This window comes from Pelecanus crispus, chromosome 19, assembly GCF_030463565.1.
Source record: "Pelecanus crispus isolate bPelCri1 chromosome 19, bPelCri1.pri, whole genome shotgun sequence".
NCBI classification, from domain to species: Eukaryota; Metazoa; Chordata; class Aves; order Pelecaniformes; family Pelecanidae; genus Pelecanus; species Pelecanus crispus.
In genome coordinates this window covers 6,250,594-6,267,248 of record NC_134661.1, presented here as the reverse complement: position 1 = coordinate 6,267,248, position 16,655 = coordinate 6,250,594, and the positions used below count along the sequence as shown (strand labels likewise).

Genomic DNA, 16,655 nt, shown 5'->3' with positions numbered 1-16,655 from the left:
GCGGCCGGCCGGACGCTGCCCCTCGCGCTCCCTCGGCCCTGTCGCCCCTCGCAGCCGCGCGCACGGCGTGGCTATCGCAGAGGCGGCGAGGCCACCGGCAGCTCCTCGCGAGCCCGCCCCGGGTGTCTCTCCAGCCCTCTCCGTGGCCCCCAGGGTGCGGTAGGAGCTTGCGCCGCTGCACCTGGGTCAGAGACTCTGTGGCACTCTCCGTAGTTTCCCGGCAGAAATACCCTCTCCTCTCCTCTCCCTGCAAGCGAGCAGCATGTCCAGTGGGCCAAGCTATTCCAGATCAGAAAGGTGCCCCTCGTTAGCGCATCGGCTTCCCAAAAGCCCGCTCAGCGTTACCCAACGCTCGCCTCGAGTGCTGCGTGCAGCCCCGGGCCCCACAATCCAAGCAGCATGAGAAGGGGCTCGGATGCATCCAGAAGGCAGCGCGGCTGGGGCAGGCAGTGCTGAGGACTTTGCTTGGCCTAGCTGGGAGAAAGGGAGGCTGGGGGGCCATCATTGCCCTCTGCAGCTCCCTGAGGAGGGGAGGTGGAGAGGGCGGTGGTGCGCTCTTCTCCCCGGTACCCAGTGACAGGACGCCTGGGAATGCCTCACAGCTCTAGCGGGAAGGTTCAGATTGACACCAGGAAGCTTTACTGAGAGGGTGGTCAAACATTCCAACAGATTTCCCGGAGAGGTGGTCGATGCCCCACGCCCGTCAGTCTTTAAGAGGCATTTGGACAATGCCCTTAATAGCATGCTTTAACTTTTAGCCCCGAAGTGGTCAGGCAGTTGGACTAGATGATTATTGAAGGTCCCTTCCAACTGTACTATTCTATTCCAGTCTAGTCGAGTCTATTCTGTCCTATCCTATTCTATCCTATTTATTTCCTACACACCTGGAAAGGCGGTTTGGAAGCTTTGTTAAGCCCTTTGACATAAAATGGTTAGAGGCCCTGCAGAGTTGACAATGTAAGTGTGAAAAAATTTAAGGCCTTTTGTGCTAAATTTCCTTTCCAGTACTAAGTCCACCGAGTCTGCTTTAAGTTTACACTTACACATTAGCTTGCTTTCATTTTAAAAATGCCATGCTCATTTCAACTCTGCAGCAATCTTTCCTCTCCCAGTTCATGCCTGTCCCTCTCTGATTGCTCCCTGTCCCCTGGCCCGTCTCATGCTGGAGGACTGGTACCTTCTGACGTTTGGATACCAGGAATCAGCCCTGGAGGCTTTGCTCAGTTCCTCTGACTAAACAAGGCACGTCCAAAAGCTGACGGTACAAGAGCACATGTGTCTGTTGAATCAGCTGCACATTCAGCGACAGTCACAGACGGTTTATGAACACAGAATGCAGTGGACGCAAACACGGCTCAAAACAGAGCGTGGCCACAAAAAGTGAGTGGAAGAATGCAAGAAACAACCTTCTGTCTCTTGCTTTCCTTTTGTATACACACCTTACATATAAAGCTGCCTCATACTTCTAGAAAGTTTGTTAAATTTGTTATGTGTCAAACAGCAATGACTGTTCTGCAAAGGGAACTGAAAACTTCTGTGAAAAGTTAATGCTTGTCCTTTACTGCGCTTGCAGTTCATGAGATTCCTCTAAGGAATGACATTTTGAGATGATGCTGCTGACTTAGACCGCTATGGGTAATAATGGTGCTGTTACTGTTCTATTTATCCCCTTAAGAAGTTCTGGCAATGACTAACTGGTGACTTGAGTTAGTCAGACATCCACCCTTTTAAATGATTGATAGGTGCATGAGCAAGCTTACCATAATCCTACTTGAATAGAAAATGGTATCATCCCCAGCTGCTGCTTGTGAAATTTCACTCCTGTTTCACCCTATAGGATGCTTCATTTTTTTGAGAAATCTGAAACACTGACCAAACAGTAATTCTACCATGATGCAAACTTGGTGTGTTAAAAGTAACTTTTTCTACATTGTGCAAAATACTGCTTAATATTCATTCTCAGTCACTTTATTGTAAATGAATTTTTTACTAATAAGATATTTATTTGCTTCCTGCCCACTTTCATCCAACTAAATTCTCACCAGACTGGTGCAAAATCAATTCTTAAATCAGATTTTGTGTTTGGAATAGAAAACTTCTGCAGAGACTTTCTTGTGCTGCACACCACAATGCCATTTTTGGCCTGAAAGTTCAGGTTACAAAAACATTTCTTAATAATGCTACTAGAGGAACTGCAGTCACAAAAACATTCTTTGTGCAGCAGCCTTTTGCTATGCTTCAAGGAAAGCGACTCAAGTGCTTCTCACAAACGCTGGTAACAGAGGAGCTCTTCCAGCCCGTGTTCAACAGTGGGCTGAATGGCACAAACTGTGGTGCACACATGCCCTCTTGTGGTCAATGTTCCTGCACGTAATAATACAACTGTGGTGCTCTACTAAACGGAGATGTCAAAGAAAAGAAATTATAAAATTACCTCGCCTTCTGATAGCTTCCAGAGATGCTGAGCACATGCAGCTGACTTTGCCTGAGCTCAATAAGCCAGCAGCTCAAAAGACCAGGGCACACACTTAGTTGCCAAAATATGGCTTTACATGTTTACACACCTAAGCTCCAACATCTGGCTTGAGCTTTTTCCTCTCATTTCCTGTTTTTCAATGCCTAAAAGATGCTTAGTGCCTGCCAAAAAAAAAAAAAAAAAAAAAGAGAAGAGACCAAGGATACAAGAGTAGAATTGGATAGACACACAATTGCTTGATAAAAGAACACTAAATACTGCATTAGAAACCCTGTATGTTGCAAGCGCCCAGCAATGACTACTCTCCTATACCAGGACTTTGCTTTTCAGGAGATTGCTAACTGGGTGTCATTTTCGAAACAGGAAGACGTTGGTTTTCTTTTTAAAGGGATTACTTCTTTCAGGGCTTCATTTTGCGCCACTGTCTAGTGGAGGAACAGTGTGAGATTGGCAGATACTCCGTGTTACTGCAGATACGCAGGACAGAGCCATTGTGCACATCAACCTCACCTATAACGTTCAGGAAGTGAGAGAAGCAGCTGTGGCAACTGACTGAAATATTTCCATGTTTGCAATAGACAGCAATAGAACACATATCCAGAAATGTCTTCCTGCATATTTACATTGGCAGAGCGCACTTATGGCCACATCATGCACTCATTTCTGTTGTTGTTTCAGTCCCACATAAAACATGCTCTGCTGAAGCCTTTGGCACACCTTTGTTTCCTGGCAGTTTATACAAATTGGTTTTGCTTCATTTTCCTATTTATTTATTTCCATGCAACGGAGAAGAGCAAACTTTTAGGGAACCCTGTCAAGAGCTAAATTCATTTCAGATGCTTCATAGACAGACCTGCTTGGCAGCAAAATGTTGCTCTTCTGGAGCCAGAAATACTCACCTGCAGGGCAATAAGTGAGTAATATTTGTGTTCCTGCTTGGCATGCTTTATTTGCTTGGTCATTCTCCCTCCGTTACCTGGTCTCTGATCAAAGAAGAAAAAAACAAAACTAAAAACCAGATGGATCCAAAACCTGGAGATTAGCAAATCCCTAGTGTAAAGCCAGACAAAGCAGATATAATTCTTTGTGATTTTAACAATGTATTCTTAAGAGTTCTGGCTTCAGTAAGCATTTCACAGTGTCAAGATTACCTCAACCTGCACCTTTCTTTCAGCTCTGCATTACGTCTTGTATGCCTTCAGGCAAAACTCATCCAGCAGAACTGGGACTTCACTACCACAATCACATTTCTGTCCATCACAGAGTACACAAGGTATCCTAAACAAAGTAAATACTCTTAATGAAAACATTCAACCAGGGAAAGGAGAAGAACAGAAATCTTTCCTTGCCACAATACTGCAGGCTATGAAATAGGGGTGTTTGGCTGAGAAATGACTGAGAGTTACATAGCAATCTTCAAGATTGCTTAAAACTCCATTAAGTAAATCTGAACTAAGGATTTGAGAAGTCTAAACAGGGCTATAAAGCTTAAAAATTTCCCTTGGCTGTTAAAATCATAACACTGAGGACTAACTTCAGTGACCAGTAGTTCTTCTCTTATCACAGTAAGTACTCCTGTGTTAAGAAGTCCTGTGCTTGACTGAGATCTCTGGACAAAAGCTTTGTTGAAAAGTTGATATAATTGCAACCAACACAGAATGGCAAAACTTGGGGTGTTGTGAGGGTTTTTTTTATACATAGACAGATAGATAAACAGGCATTTACTGTTTTTGTTTGGCTTGTGAAAAGGTCAAACGTGATCTGACAAAATAAGTAAAAAAGATTACTTGCTGTATACAGGTCCAGGTACCAGAACTGCTCAACCAAACCGTATCTTTAATCAAATAATTTTTTATACATAATGACAGTTTAGACATGCTTCAAAGTTGCTGCACAGTTCTGCTAGACAAGAAAATTAAAACTTTGTCAATTACAAGGCCTCATTACTGTAGTCTCAAAATCACTTCAGAGTCACTCATTTTCAGATTCCAGGCACCCCTGGAAGCCTGTGACACGCTGTTATTTCTGTTTTTCATATGGGACTGAGATACTCGGTAGTTAAGATCAGACTGAGAGAGAGCAGAGAGCTGAATCCAAATGGCCCCAGATACATGACAATGTCCTAAATGCTTTCTTTTCTTCAGTGCAGATGTCCAGCTTCCCAGCGTTCAACGTACTTGGTTCTCTACGTGGCGCTCCCACTTCTTTCTCAGTTCAATGGGACACAATCAAATAAAACTCCAGTTTTAAGGAACGGCTCCATTGCTGGAATAATTGAAAACACAGTAAGTGCAGACAAAGCATAATGTGCCAGTTTACTCAAAGCTGAACATACTTGCCTCAAGAATATATAAACCAATGTATATGAAACAGCTGAGATATCAGATCAGACAGGACAGATAAAACTTAATGGCCTAACTTCACAGTATTTCCTATACATATACAGCTACAAACGTGCAAAGATCCCTAGCAAGAAGCTATACAGCTCTGAATGCAAATCTCTAAGCATATTCATGACTTCAGTATTAACAGCTTGACTCAATTCACACGAGAAACTCAGACTAGCTCTGTACTCAAAAAAATCCAGAGGCCACACTGCTGCTATCAGTATTTCGTGGCCACTGACTGCCTTAGAGTCTAGCACTTGCTGCAGCACTTGTGCTCCAGACTCTATACATCCATTTAGCACCAACGTGTTCAGGTAAGGACAAATGTCTTTAGAGAGCAGGAAGTGCAAAACAATGCTGTGTTGTCCATCTATAGCCTGAAGCATCTGGGGAGCACAGGAATGGATTGTGCCTGTGCGTTTCAGTGGGGGGAATCTTGTATTTGTAAATGGGATTGTGCCTGTGCATTTCAGTGGGGGGAATCTTATCTTTGTAAATGTATTTTCAGTTTTGCAGATCTCAGTATTAACACCAAACATTTTACAGAAAGTAGTCCTTTATGTGACAGGTCATTTGTTTATTTGATAAATCCGAATTCCCTTCCTATTCGTTTCCAAAAGCCCTGGCAACTTCCTGTAAACTAACTGTTACAATGGAATTCAGCTAAAGCAAGCCATATCCAGCAGCACATGGGATTTTGCCCTGAGCGTATTCAAGTCAATATGAATCTCAATTTTTATCCAAGCTCCTGTTACACTTAGCTGCACTGACAAATGCAACAGTGCAGAGACCTGGCCACAGGAGTTAGCTCCAAGCTCCTATGAAGGTCATTGAGTCCTTATAACTGAGACAAACACAGATCTGATCATGTCTCATCAACAAAATATGTATCAGAAAGCCCTAGCAAAAACCAAGTTAATCATGATCCCAGGTTGTCAGCACTGCTCCTGAGTCCCCTTTGCTGTGTTTCTGCTCAGCAAACATGTACAGTGACGCTCTCTGTACTACATGGTGTAGGAAATTACAAGCTTATATGGGAGATGCTGGAATGTCCTCCATCTAATGCATGGAAGATGAAAACTTGTCCACATGATAAGTTCAAAATCAAAGACTTCTATTTACTTAAGAATCCATGCTGATGGGCCAATTTTATACCTTCTTGATTCCAAGTGAAGTTGTGCGGTATTCAACTTGCTGTGGATAACTCTAGGTATCTCTTCACCAAACCACAGCTAGGCAAGCACAGTTTGAAGAAAATGCTAGGCACCAAACTTTTCATTTAGTTGCCTTCCTGCACTCTCAGTGATAAATGATGTTATCCTCCCAGGCAGAAAAGACAGTGCTGTGAAGGAAGATGCATGGGACCACTCTTCTCTCTCTTCCAATATAAGTTCCTCATTCTTGTGATACAAGTGATCTGTTGAAGTGTGCTTTGAAAGGCCTTAAAACGTGCCAATGACCAAGTTAAATTCAGTTTATCTTGGAATAGTTCATCACAGCTGCTTTTAACTTCCTACACCAGAAATCTCATATTGCTATGCCCTGCTGCCATTCATTTCTACTCCTCCAAAGGTGCAGGAAAACGGGAGGTATCTAATATTGGCTTCAAAATGATGCCTTAAAAACTATGGTAAAATAAGATATCATTCCCTCACACTGTCAGAGAGGAAATTCCATGAACTATCCTCAGTCCCTCACCTTAATACTTATTTAATCTCTGTACTGGAATATGTGAGGTCCCTGTAAATAGACAGCAGGTAATTTATTATAACTGATTAGCATGATAATTCAGTTTACCTGTCAAAATGCTGGTTTTAATCCAATTCTTTACATTGACCTCAACCTTTACATTCACCTCAACCTTTTCATAAATTCCGTCTCCATAGAGATTAACATCAGGATGTCAGTCTTCATGGAATTCAGTACGTCACAGGCCCAAGGAGGAAAAAGATCTAGAATAAAACTGCAGCTGGCTATTCCTTCTACAGGAAAGAAACTGGTACTCAATTTGTCATTTAGGCCAAATTTGCACATCTCTAGACAGCTAACCAGGCTGCTATAATTCCCCGAGACCAATCAGAATGCTTTGGAGTACCCCTTCCTTTAGCATTGCAGAGAAGTCCCTTGTTCCTTGCTTTGCAATTCCTTTTGCCAGAGGGTAAGTGAGGGAACACAGTTAGCCTTAAGACACCAAAGCACTTACTGTGATTCTTTAAAAACCAGCCTAATGGCGTAAGTAATGCACAGTGATGTGCTGTGACTCACATACACTGTCTTGGCAGTAAGAACTAGGAGAGAGGGAAAGAAGAGAAACCACAGTACTCTGTCTTGTGAAGTGTCTGTCAGTGTCATAGGCAGATGGTGAGGGAGGCCAGCAGAGCTGGGATGTGGGCTGACACGGAAACAATGACCAACCTGCAACCACGGCAGCTTTCCTGGAGACACCTATGAGAATCCAAGTGTGAACAGTGATTGACTTTTAACACCTTTGAAGATAAGTACGTCGGTTAAATAGGGATTTTGGATTGCCCTTTAGTTTCAAAGGCATTTCTTTGGAGTACAAAAAAGAATGAAGAGTATTAACAAGTCATTCCTGGGGCAAAAAGGGGCTGGATGCAAAGCAAAATATATATATTATTTTCAGTTTGGATATTTAAAAACCCACATTCTTTCAAAAAAGAGAAGAATATAGGGACAATGCAAAACCAGAATAAACATCACATATACTATTATTAAAATAAGTACATAGTGAGGACAGGTTAACTTGTATTGATATTCATTGTCATCCATATTCCAGGCTTTTTTTGTCCATTTCCTTAATATCCATAAATCTCGTTCTCCACCCAGGCCGATTCCTTGCTCCTCCCCACATGATCTCCACACAGCTCATAGATGTCATTGGTCACAAAGCCACTTTCAGTACTGGACAATGTCACAAAGCCACTTGTTGATGTGTTCATTGCTGCATCATCATAATCCCTGGAGAGGCTGTCAAGCACCTTAACTTCCTGCGTACGGAAGGAAGAATTCTTAGTGTCAGGCCTGGTTCCAGCCAGATCTGCTTCTGATTGCTTCTTGATTACTTTGTAAATATCCAGATTTGGACTGTTCCTCCTGGGGTTAGACAGCCATACATCCTCGTCCTTTGGGCTTGCATCTATTTGCTCCTGTCTCCTTAGGCATGGAAGGAAAAGGACAAGTCATAATACGCTTTTTTACAGTGGCAAATACAAAACAATGCCACACCTCTCTCACAGTAATTTGATGATGACCATTGAGGAAAGATGACACTCAGAGCCTGGACTCCAGATGACATTTGTAATTACTTGCTATTCCAGGTGTATGGCAGCAGGCTGCACACCTGGGGTAGTCACATGGCAGGACCTGCTGGAAGTACCCCTGGCACCCTGCTGCTGGCTGAGATGCTGAGGCAGCAAAACTCGACACCGACACTCCCAAAACCACAGGCAGCATCCCCACCAGAGGTACTGTGCACATAGGGAAAGCAAGGCGAGGAAATTGGTAAATGTTATTTGCTCCAAACGTATATCCTTTTATTTCTGCTACTGTGTTTTTCACTTTTGAAGGGGATCTTCTGATAATTCGAATCTTTTCTTTAATAAGAAAATTTAAGTGCTAACACTTCAAAACCATCATCTTGTTTTACACTATTCCCTAACTACTGTATGTCTGTGAACATAATAAAATGGCATAATGTGATTTACCCATGAAGTAAAACTTTAAGCAACTCAGCCTGCAGCACCTATGCCACTTTTTAAACATTTATTTGGCTGAAAGTGGTCCTCTCCAGAGCATCTTACAGGATCCTGAAGCTAGCTGTAAAATGATTGCCAGGACAAGATATCACAGGTTCACTTGTTACACAAAAATGTCACTTACCTCTTCACAAAAAGCCAAAAACAGAAGACGGCTGTAGTGACCATCAGGAGAAGTAGCACAGGAATGCTGGGAATAAGGATGTAGGCAAGACTCTGAACAGGTTCTAGCGGTAAAAATGAGATTCCAGCCTTTATTCGCTTCCAGTTGCATTTGACATGCACAGAACTTCATAGAAAAACTAACAGTTGCAAAAGGCAGCATCACACCTCAATGGGCTTCTAGTCTTGTTCATAATCTAGCACTATCTACTTCTTCTCAAAGGCAGCAAGTCTAACGGAGACCTATCATCTAGTTAAGCAGGTTAAAATAAAATAAACGCAAATGTTCAAGATGAGGAACCAACAAGCCTCACTGTCTCACTGTAAGAAGGCAATGGTAGTGCAAGTTAATGCAATATACTGTCTTTTAAGAGCTTAGGAACCCCCATCCAAAAGATTTCAGAGAGCAAAATGTCTTTTATGATCTGTGAATTTGTAGGGGGGAAGTCAGTGTGGTAAGAAGAAATGGAAAATTTTTCATAGCTAATAAGAGACTTACAAAACATTAACAATTTAGACATTCAAAAGTGATTTGATAAATTAGAAGTACCTTTTTCAGACCCAAAATACTTGGCACAGCTTTAGATTTAGAACATTTTGGTAGCCAAAGCAATCAGTTTAGGTTTGTACTGGAAAAGATTTGAGGGAACTTTTTTTTCAGATGCAGTTGTCTGAATTCAGTCTTCTACATTTAGGGTCAAACACTTCAAACCAAAATGTTGACTCCTTGCAGCCACATGTGAGAAATGTGGGCCCGCATAGTTAGAGAGAGAACAGGCCAGCTGTTGAAAGCACAACATACCTTTGGCTTCTACAACTGTTACATTAGCATCTTTCTTATGGCGTTCCACTGGGAATACTGGGTTCAAGGGCTCTGTTGCAACCTCTGGAAAGAAGCAGCTTAATTAATATTGCAGATGTTATTTGAAAGAGTTTAAGAATCATGACAAGTAAGAGTGAGAGGAGATTGAATAGACTGCCAGCTGCAAAGATGTGTAAGGTATACTGGTACTCTTTTGCTTAGATTTCTGCAGCAAGACTGTGTTCCTGCAGAATGGATTATAGAATACCATGAGAACAGTGCAAACTGCAGGGAAACTTCTTGCTCAGTAAGTTTTCAGTCTGTGAGTGTCCTTGACAATGAATGCGGACGAGAGTGTTTCTACTGAAAGTTAGCATATCATTGAAAAAAGCCCCAAACAAATATCTGTAACTTACCTCTTTGAGAATTCTCTATTGGAGCATCCGTTGGCTTCTCTGAAAGAAAAAAGATATGCACAGTTTCCTCACAAGCTTGAGTAGGGAGACCAAGTGTATATTTGAGATCTCAAATACTTTATAAAAATACCCTGAGAATTCATGTAAGTCACAAGGCAAGTAGCTACAGGTATTAGATACTGAGATTGTTTTCCCCAGGACTTGCATAAATTTAAAGGTATCTGCCTCCCACCAGATCTTTCCAGTGAAGCTAAGAAAGGGCTTCCTTATCTGTTACTGCAATCTCCTCTTGGGAGACTGGGAGCAGGTTGGGTTTTAAAGCCACAGAATGACTCATTACCAAGAGAATATTTGCAAATGAAGTTATTTTTCATGTTGCATCTGTCATCGTTCCATTGAAACATGTAAGGACCTCCAACACCTGGTGGGGCAGATGGCTGGTGGTACATCACAACACAGATTTCACTCCCACAGGATGGCTCATCTGCATACCAGTTCCTAAGAAAATACAACAAACATGGTAAGTAAGACTTGACGTCACTTTCCATGGTACTGCAGAAGCTCAGATGGGAATACAGCATACAGGGCACCACGGAGGGCAGAATCAAAGAGGATTACAGCTCGGCACACCTCACCCCACCCTCACCCCCTGCTTCCACTGTGTAAAAGTAGGAACAGTAGCAATACAATTATTTACAGTGTGTCTTCCCTTTTTGGAATCCTTAATTTTCAAAGAAAACTCAGCAAGCAAGCTGTTCAACAAATATTAGGGAGGGAAGGGCTGGGTACCTCGCTGCCTGAAACTTCTCTGTGAGGCTGAGTAAAAGCTCAGGAGAACTTTGACAAAAAACTCTACACAATTTTAGATCTGTGCAAAATCATGTCAAAATGAGTTTTGCTCTCTGGCCTCAGTGCCCAATGCCTGCAAAATTTTGACACCTATTTAATAAGAAAACGGAAAAGCTAAAGCAGGATCTGTTTTTCTCTGTCTAGAAAAACACTAACATGAAAAAACCCTGTCTTGTGGATAAGTTTGGTTGCGGTTTTTTTGCAATAATAAACTTCACCACTGGAAAACTGTGTAGGCCTTTCCAAGTAGTACATAGGAAAAAGGCTTCACTATTTAGCACTCTGTAACACAGTCATTACTGAAGAGGTACTTTATGCATCTCAGAGAAACACTTCCAAGACTCTGTCTTGATTTTGAAAAATATTCAATACCCAGTGATTTTGGAACAAGCAATATTCTGCATGCCAAGCACTTTCTGAAAGCCGATCCATACAATATAAATAATTCCAGATATACCACGGTATTCAACATGGGAAAAAACCCACCCGTTAAAGCAGTATTTTTTCAATCATTACAATGCTGTATTCCTCCCTCACTTCCTTCCTCCCCTAGTGCCCTCCCCCTGCCACATGCCTGATATTTTCCTTGGCTTCATCATTTAGCATAAGCAAGCTGTGTCTCACCAATGAAAGGCAATAAAGCTATGTCTCTTCCTTAGCAGCAGCAGATCTGGTTCTAGCTTCCTATTATCTACCCCCAATATCTGAACCACAGGAGAAACTTTAATATATTGAACAGTACTAAAAGCAGTTGTGTTTTATTCATTCCTGCACAGAGTAACCAAAATTTCTTATGGGTTCCCAAAGCATAAAGTTCACAATAACAAGGTATTTTTACACATGTCCAATATAAAGAAGAATGCAAAGGCAGCCTTGTCATACATATGACATGTTGCCGTAAAATATTTAAGAACGTTTGGTTTATTTAATGAAATTTGCAGTTCAATCGCTGTAAATGCAGCAAGAAGTTCAGGATAATGAGTGAACATTGTATGGTTTGATTTTTTTAAAACTTCTTTAATCACAGGTTCAACAGTAAATATCTACCAGGCAAAACTCTCTTGAACCTGAAGTTCACTGTAGAGCTGGCACCTCGTTGCTAAGACTTTCATCAACCTGGCAATGTTTAGCACAGATTTTCTAGTTCTGTACCACAGAAAGGCAGCCCTTGTAGGCCTGGATCTAAGAATATCTTTTGTCTAGAAAACTGTGACTCATGATTGAAATCAAATCATAATTTAGCAGAACTATTGAGGCTAAACACACTTTGGTTCTACGCTGAACAGAAATGTGAAAGTAGCGAAAACAAGTCCAGCAGACTTCTACTGGTTGTAAATATTGTTGCCTTTATATTTTAATTATAGAAAATGCGGTGGTTGTGCTTGCCTTAGAGCAAGGAAGCAGAAATCTAACAAGTGTTGTGAAAATTTTAATTTTTCATGTCTACAGTAAATACTGCAGCTCTCCAATTTTACTGTCTCACAGGAAGAAATGCTATTGCCTCAGCAAGTAGAAGGAGAAGGGCCCATTGCTCAGGACATCAGGGACAAAACTTCAGGGGATCTGAAGTGCGGGAACCTTCAGGTCAAAGCACGTATTTTGTACATGCCTAACAGTAGATTTTTAAGACCAGATCGTTTGTTCTTCCACCTCCTTTTAGCAATCAAAAACTATAAATCTAGCCCAAGCTAGACACTCTAGGTGTCTTATACGGAGCAACAAAGAGAGCAGGGTCTCTAGAGGGTAATTTGTCTACCCCTTACATCTGGATGGAATGAATCGCTCTCTGGAGCTACTACCACTCTTCAGTGACTGCAGAAGGAACACAGATGACAGCTGGGACAACACTGCTTGATTATTTTGAAAGAATCCTTTCTGATTGCTAAAGGCAGGTGACAGTCCCTGACCAAGTTGCTTCCCAATCTCACTCACGGGTACCTACCGGAACTTGGATGAGCTGCCATCTGACCAGGAGTACAGGTTCTGACACTCTGTACTATTGTCTACCTCCTCCTTTTTCCTCCTAAGCCCTATCCAAAAATCTCCATCAGAAGCTAAGAGACTCTCAATAAATTTTTCAATCAGTCTTTGCTCTGCTTCTGTTTCGATACTGACTAGATGTCCGCCATCAGCTCTGCAGGCAAGGTGTGCTTCTTCATAGCTGATCCTGCGTGAAGCATCATGAAAATAAACTATTTTGTAGCATGGTTGCTGTGTTCCACCCCGGCAAACTGTCTGTCCTGCAGAAATGGAAAGAAACCTGTTACAGCAACTATGCCTGTTAGTACCAAAAGTGAATGCTAATACTTCCATTTAGTTGAGTTTTGCACTGTACGATAGTTTATATGGAAAAACACAACACAGGTAAAAAGCCTCTTGTATTACTGGACTGGCAAATGGCATCTCCAAACTTTTCTTACTGCACGTGACAGTTTAGGTTGATCTGCACAGCACTGTTCTTCCATGTCCTACACTTCTCAGCTCCCTCATGAATTTTCTGCCATTTGAAGACCCTAGGAGTTCCCTACAAAGAAGCAATGGTGTGTCAGAGAGCAAGCTGACATATGCAACCTTTCAAAAACAAGAGTTCCTTTACGAGGATTCAAGGAGGCTTTTTAAAATTATTATTTTAAAGGAATTTAAATGGCTAAAATTAGAGATGCCCTTACACAAGCAGAGATAACAATAATTTATCTTTTGGGCTATATGTAGTAGTTTGATGGAGTATATACTGCAGTGTATCAAGATGTGTCCACGCAGTCCAGCTGTAAGCATTGCTCTGCACTGTAATGTTACTGACTGCCCAGGAAGTAAACAATGTCTGTTTTCAGACTGTCACAAGCCAAGGACTTTCTCATGCGTGAAGCAGCGTGGCTTATTTTGATTACACAGAGAGTAAAGATCAAAGTGAAAAGATACGTAATCTAAAATTATGCACTTGTATGTTTCTCAGCAGAAGAGTCCCAATATTTAGACTGTAGAAACAAACAGTTTTGTTTTACTCAGTAAATATGTCTTTTCAAACGCACTGCAGACACAATCTGCTAACCTACATGTTTTTACAGAAGAAAAACATTTAGCAACATTTGTAGCGCACTCGGAACAAATGGGATGTGAGGACAGGTCATTATAAAGCCCTCCGTGGGATATATGCTGGCTTTTCTTTCTTATATGTTCCTGTATGGCCACTCTAAGAGTGGGAATTTAAACACCTTTCTTTCATACTGGAATTTTTGAACAGTTTAAGCACTCAGAATCACAGAGTCTAACATTTTACACAGAAATTAAAACTGGCTCTATTGCAAAAGCAGTATTTAAAAATACATCTCTAGGCATAACCTGCGTTTCTCTTGGTAACTTAAGACTCATGCAGGCTTGGTGAAAAAGTCAAAAGACCTTACCTCTTCTGAGGGATATGTCCACTGCTATTGTGAAAGACATAAGAAAAACACAGATGGCACATTGTTATAAGAAATTGAAGCAGCTGTCTAGGAACAGCGTCACAAGCGCACTCAGGTTCTTTTCTGATACACAAACACTTTTTTTCCCCATTAACTGGCAGAAAATCTCTGTCTTATTAGCCAAACTTGCCATTGCATTCAGCTAAGGAAAAAATTATTGTAGTTGATTACTGCCTAAACTTCTTTGCTAGTTAGGTTTCCAAATACAGTTTACATAACGGAGGACAATTGGATATGTAGCTCTAACCGATGCTGAAAGGGTTCCTTGTATTTTTGCCTTAAGTCCTCATTGCCTACATGGGATCTGCCTCAAAGCCTGCTGACTTCAGTGAGCCTTGGTAATGCAAGGCTGGGGATGGGTCAATTATACCGAGAAGTCAAAAATTCATGAAAAGAAATACATCTCCAACCCCAGAGCTGGCAGCTGAACCCTCTACCTCACTCCCACAAAAGTCCTACTGCAACAAGAGCATGGCGGAGTTAAAAATGTATTTATAGATATAATAAAACTATTTGCCTTACGTTGGAGTAACATGAACATTTCGGGACGACGGTGTTCAGGCTTTCTGCTGAATCCTGGAATCGACCTATCAAGTCAGGCAGAAATTTCCCCCAGGCTGGCTATTCTGTGCCCTAAAACCAGACTGCACTACCTAGTTTGGGCGCTACATCCAAAAATACCGCTGCTCCAACCCTGAGCCGCCACATATCTATTCCTATGAAAGGCGACTAAATAGGCGACATTCCTTTGCACAAAACCAGGACAGACTGCTCATCAGAAGAGACTTTGTAGAGGAAGAGTAAGACGACGTAGCGTTGGCTGGCAGCTCAGCCAGGCTGGCAATTGCCGCTGAGGGTCGGGCGACAGGAGTAGTTCTGTGAGCCCCGGCAGCATCTAAAATTCCTAGCACCGAGGCAGAAACGCAGCAGAGCGAGCAGCAGGTTTCTCCTTGGAGGAGGAAAAGGAAAGCGGCCTACCGGCGCGCTGCTTGCGAGCAGGCAGGCAGGGGCGCTCCCACCCGCCGCGGAGCGTGCGGGGTCTGCCCGGGGCAGGGCTAGCTCCCGCTGGGGAGCCAGAGCGGCACAACGACCGCACGGGGAGGGCCCGCACATCCTCGCCTGCGCCGCGACGGCCGCCCCGGGCCGCCGAACGCTGCCGGCGCGGGAGGGGAGCGGCCGGCGGGGCTGGCATGGCCGCTTCGAGCCAGCGCCGCGCCCCCCCGCGCCCACCCCGCTCCGCCCAGCCGGCCAAGCGGAGGGCCCGCCGCCCCGCAGGCCTTACCGCTGAGCAGCCGCGCCCCCGCAGCCCAGCCCAGCGCGGCGGCGCACAGGGCCGCGGCCGCCAGCATCGTCCCCGGCTGCGGCGGCGTGCGCGGGGCTCGCTGCGCCGCCCGGCCCCACGCAGCGGCCCGGGCCCGGCTGCCGGGCGGGGCGGGGCGGGGCGGGAGGGAGCGGGCAGGAGCCGCCGCCTCCCTGCCCGCCTCCCTCCCCCCCTCCCCGGGCTGCGGGCCAGCGGGCCGGCTCCGCCTCGGGGCGGGCAGGAGGCGGCAGCGGCCCAGCCCCCGGCACAGGCCTCTCGCCGCGCCCCGCTCCGCCGCAGGCAGCCGCCCCCGCTCGGGCCGCAGGCCCGGCCCGCGCCTCTTGCCGCTGCCGCCGCTCTCGGCTGCGCCCTGTGCCGCGCCTCAGGCACCGCACGCTGCCGCGCGTTGCCCCCGCTCCAGCCCCGCGGCCTCCCTGTGCCGCGCGTAGGCGCCAAGGCTGGGGCACCGGCGGCTCCCGCACCCCACGCGCGGAGCGGGAAGCGCAGCCGCGGGCCCTGAAAGCCAGGCGGACCCTCCCCACGCTGAGGGGCGGCCGCCTGTAAGAGACGGCTGGACGACTGGAAGAACAGGGGAACTTTGTTCCAGACGTGAACAAAAGCTGCCTGCCTGCTGGCGGCCGGCGCGCAGGGTTGGCGGGGCCCAGGCCCCAGGAGCTTTTTGCATGTTGCGGAGGGGGTCGGAGCACCAAAACGGACGGATGCGGGAGCCTCAAGAGCTACAGGTGCTGCTCAGACAATTACTAGCTAGGAGCGATGTTTTAAGATAGCAGATTAATGATTTTATGAAAGGCTTAAAACCTACCCCAACGCTCGGGAGTCCCGTTGGAGAAACTGTTTCTGAAATCAGTCCCTGAAGTAGAGAAAGATCCTTTAAAACATCATCAAGACGTCGCACTCCGGGTCACCAGAAGTCAGGGATCTCAGAGGTGGTGTTAGAGCTGAACTAAGGCTATGGCTTGGCAGCGAGTGTCATGTCTGTGAAACGCACACATCAGTGGGATTCTA

At 44.4% G+C, this 16,655-nt stretch overlaps 1 protein-coding gene across 1 annotated transcript; it reads right to left on the bottom strand.

The window, feature by feature from the left end:
• Positions 1-7,632: 7,632 nt before the first annotated feature.
• Positions 7,633-15,678, bottom strand: LAYN (layilin). Its single transcript, XM_075723332.1, has 8 exons — positions 15,612-15,678; positions 14,270-14,293; positions 12,811-13,108; positions 10,360-10,517; positions 10,020-10,058; positions 9,604-9,687; positions 8,764-8,866; positions 7,633-8,037 (listed from the first exon to the last, which is right to left on the bottom strand). The coding sequence occupies exons 1-8, from the start codon at positions 15,676-15,678 to the stop codon at positions 7,680-7,682; spliced, it is 1,131 nt and encodes a 376-aa protein (XP_075579447.1). The 3' UTR covers positions 7,633-7,679.
• Between the last annotated feature and the right edge of the window lie 977 nt (positions 15,679-16,655).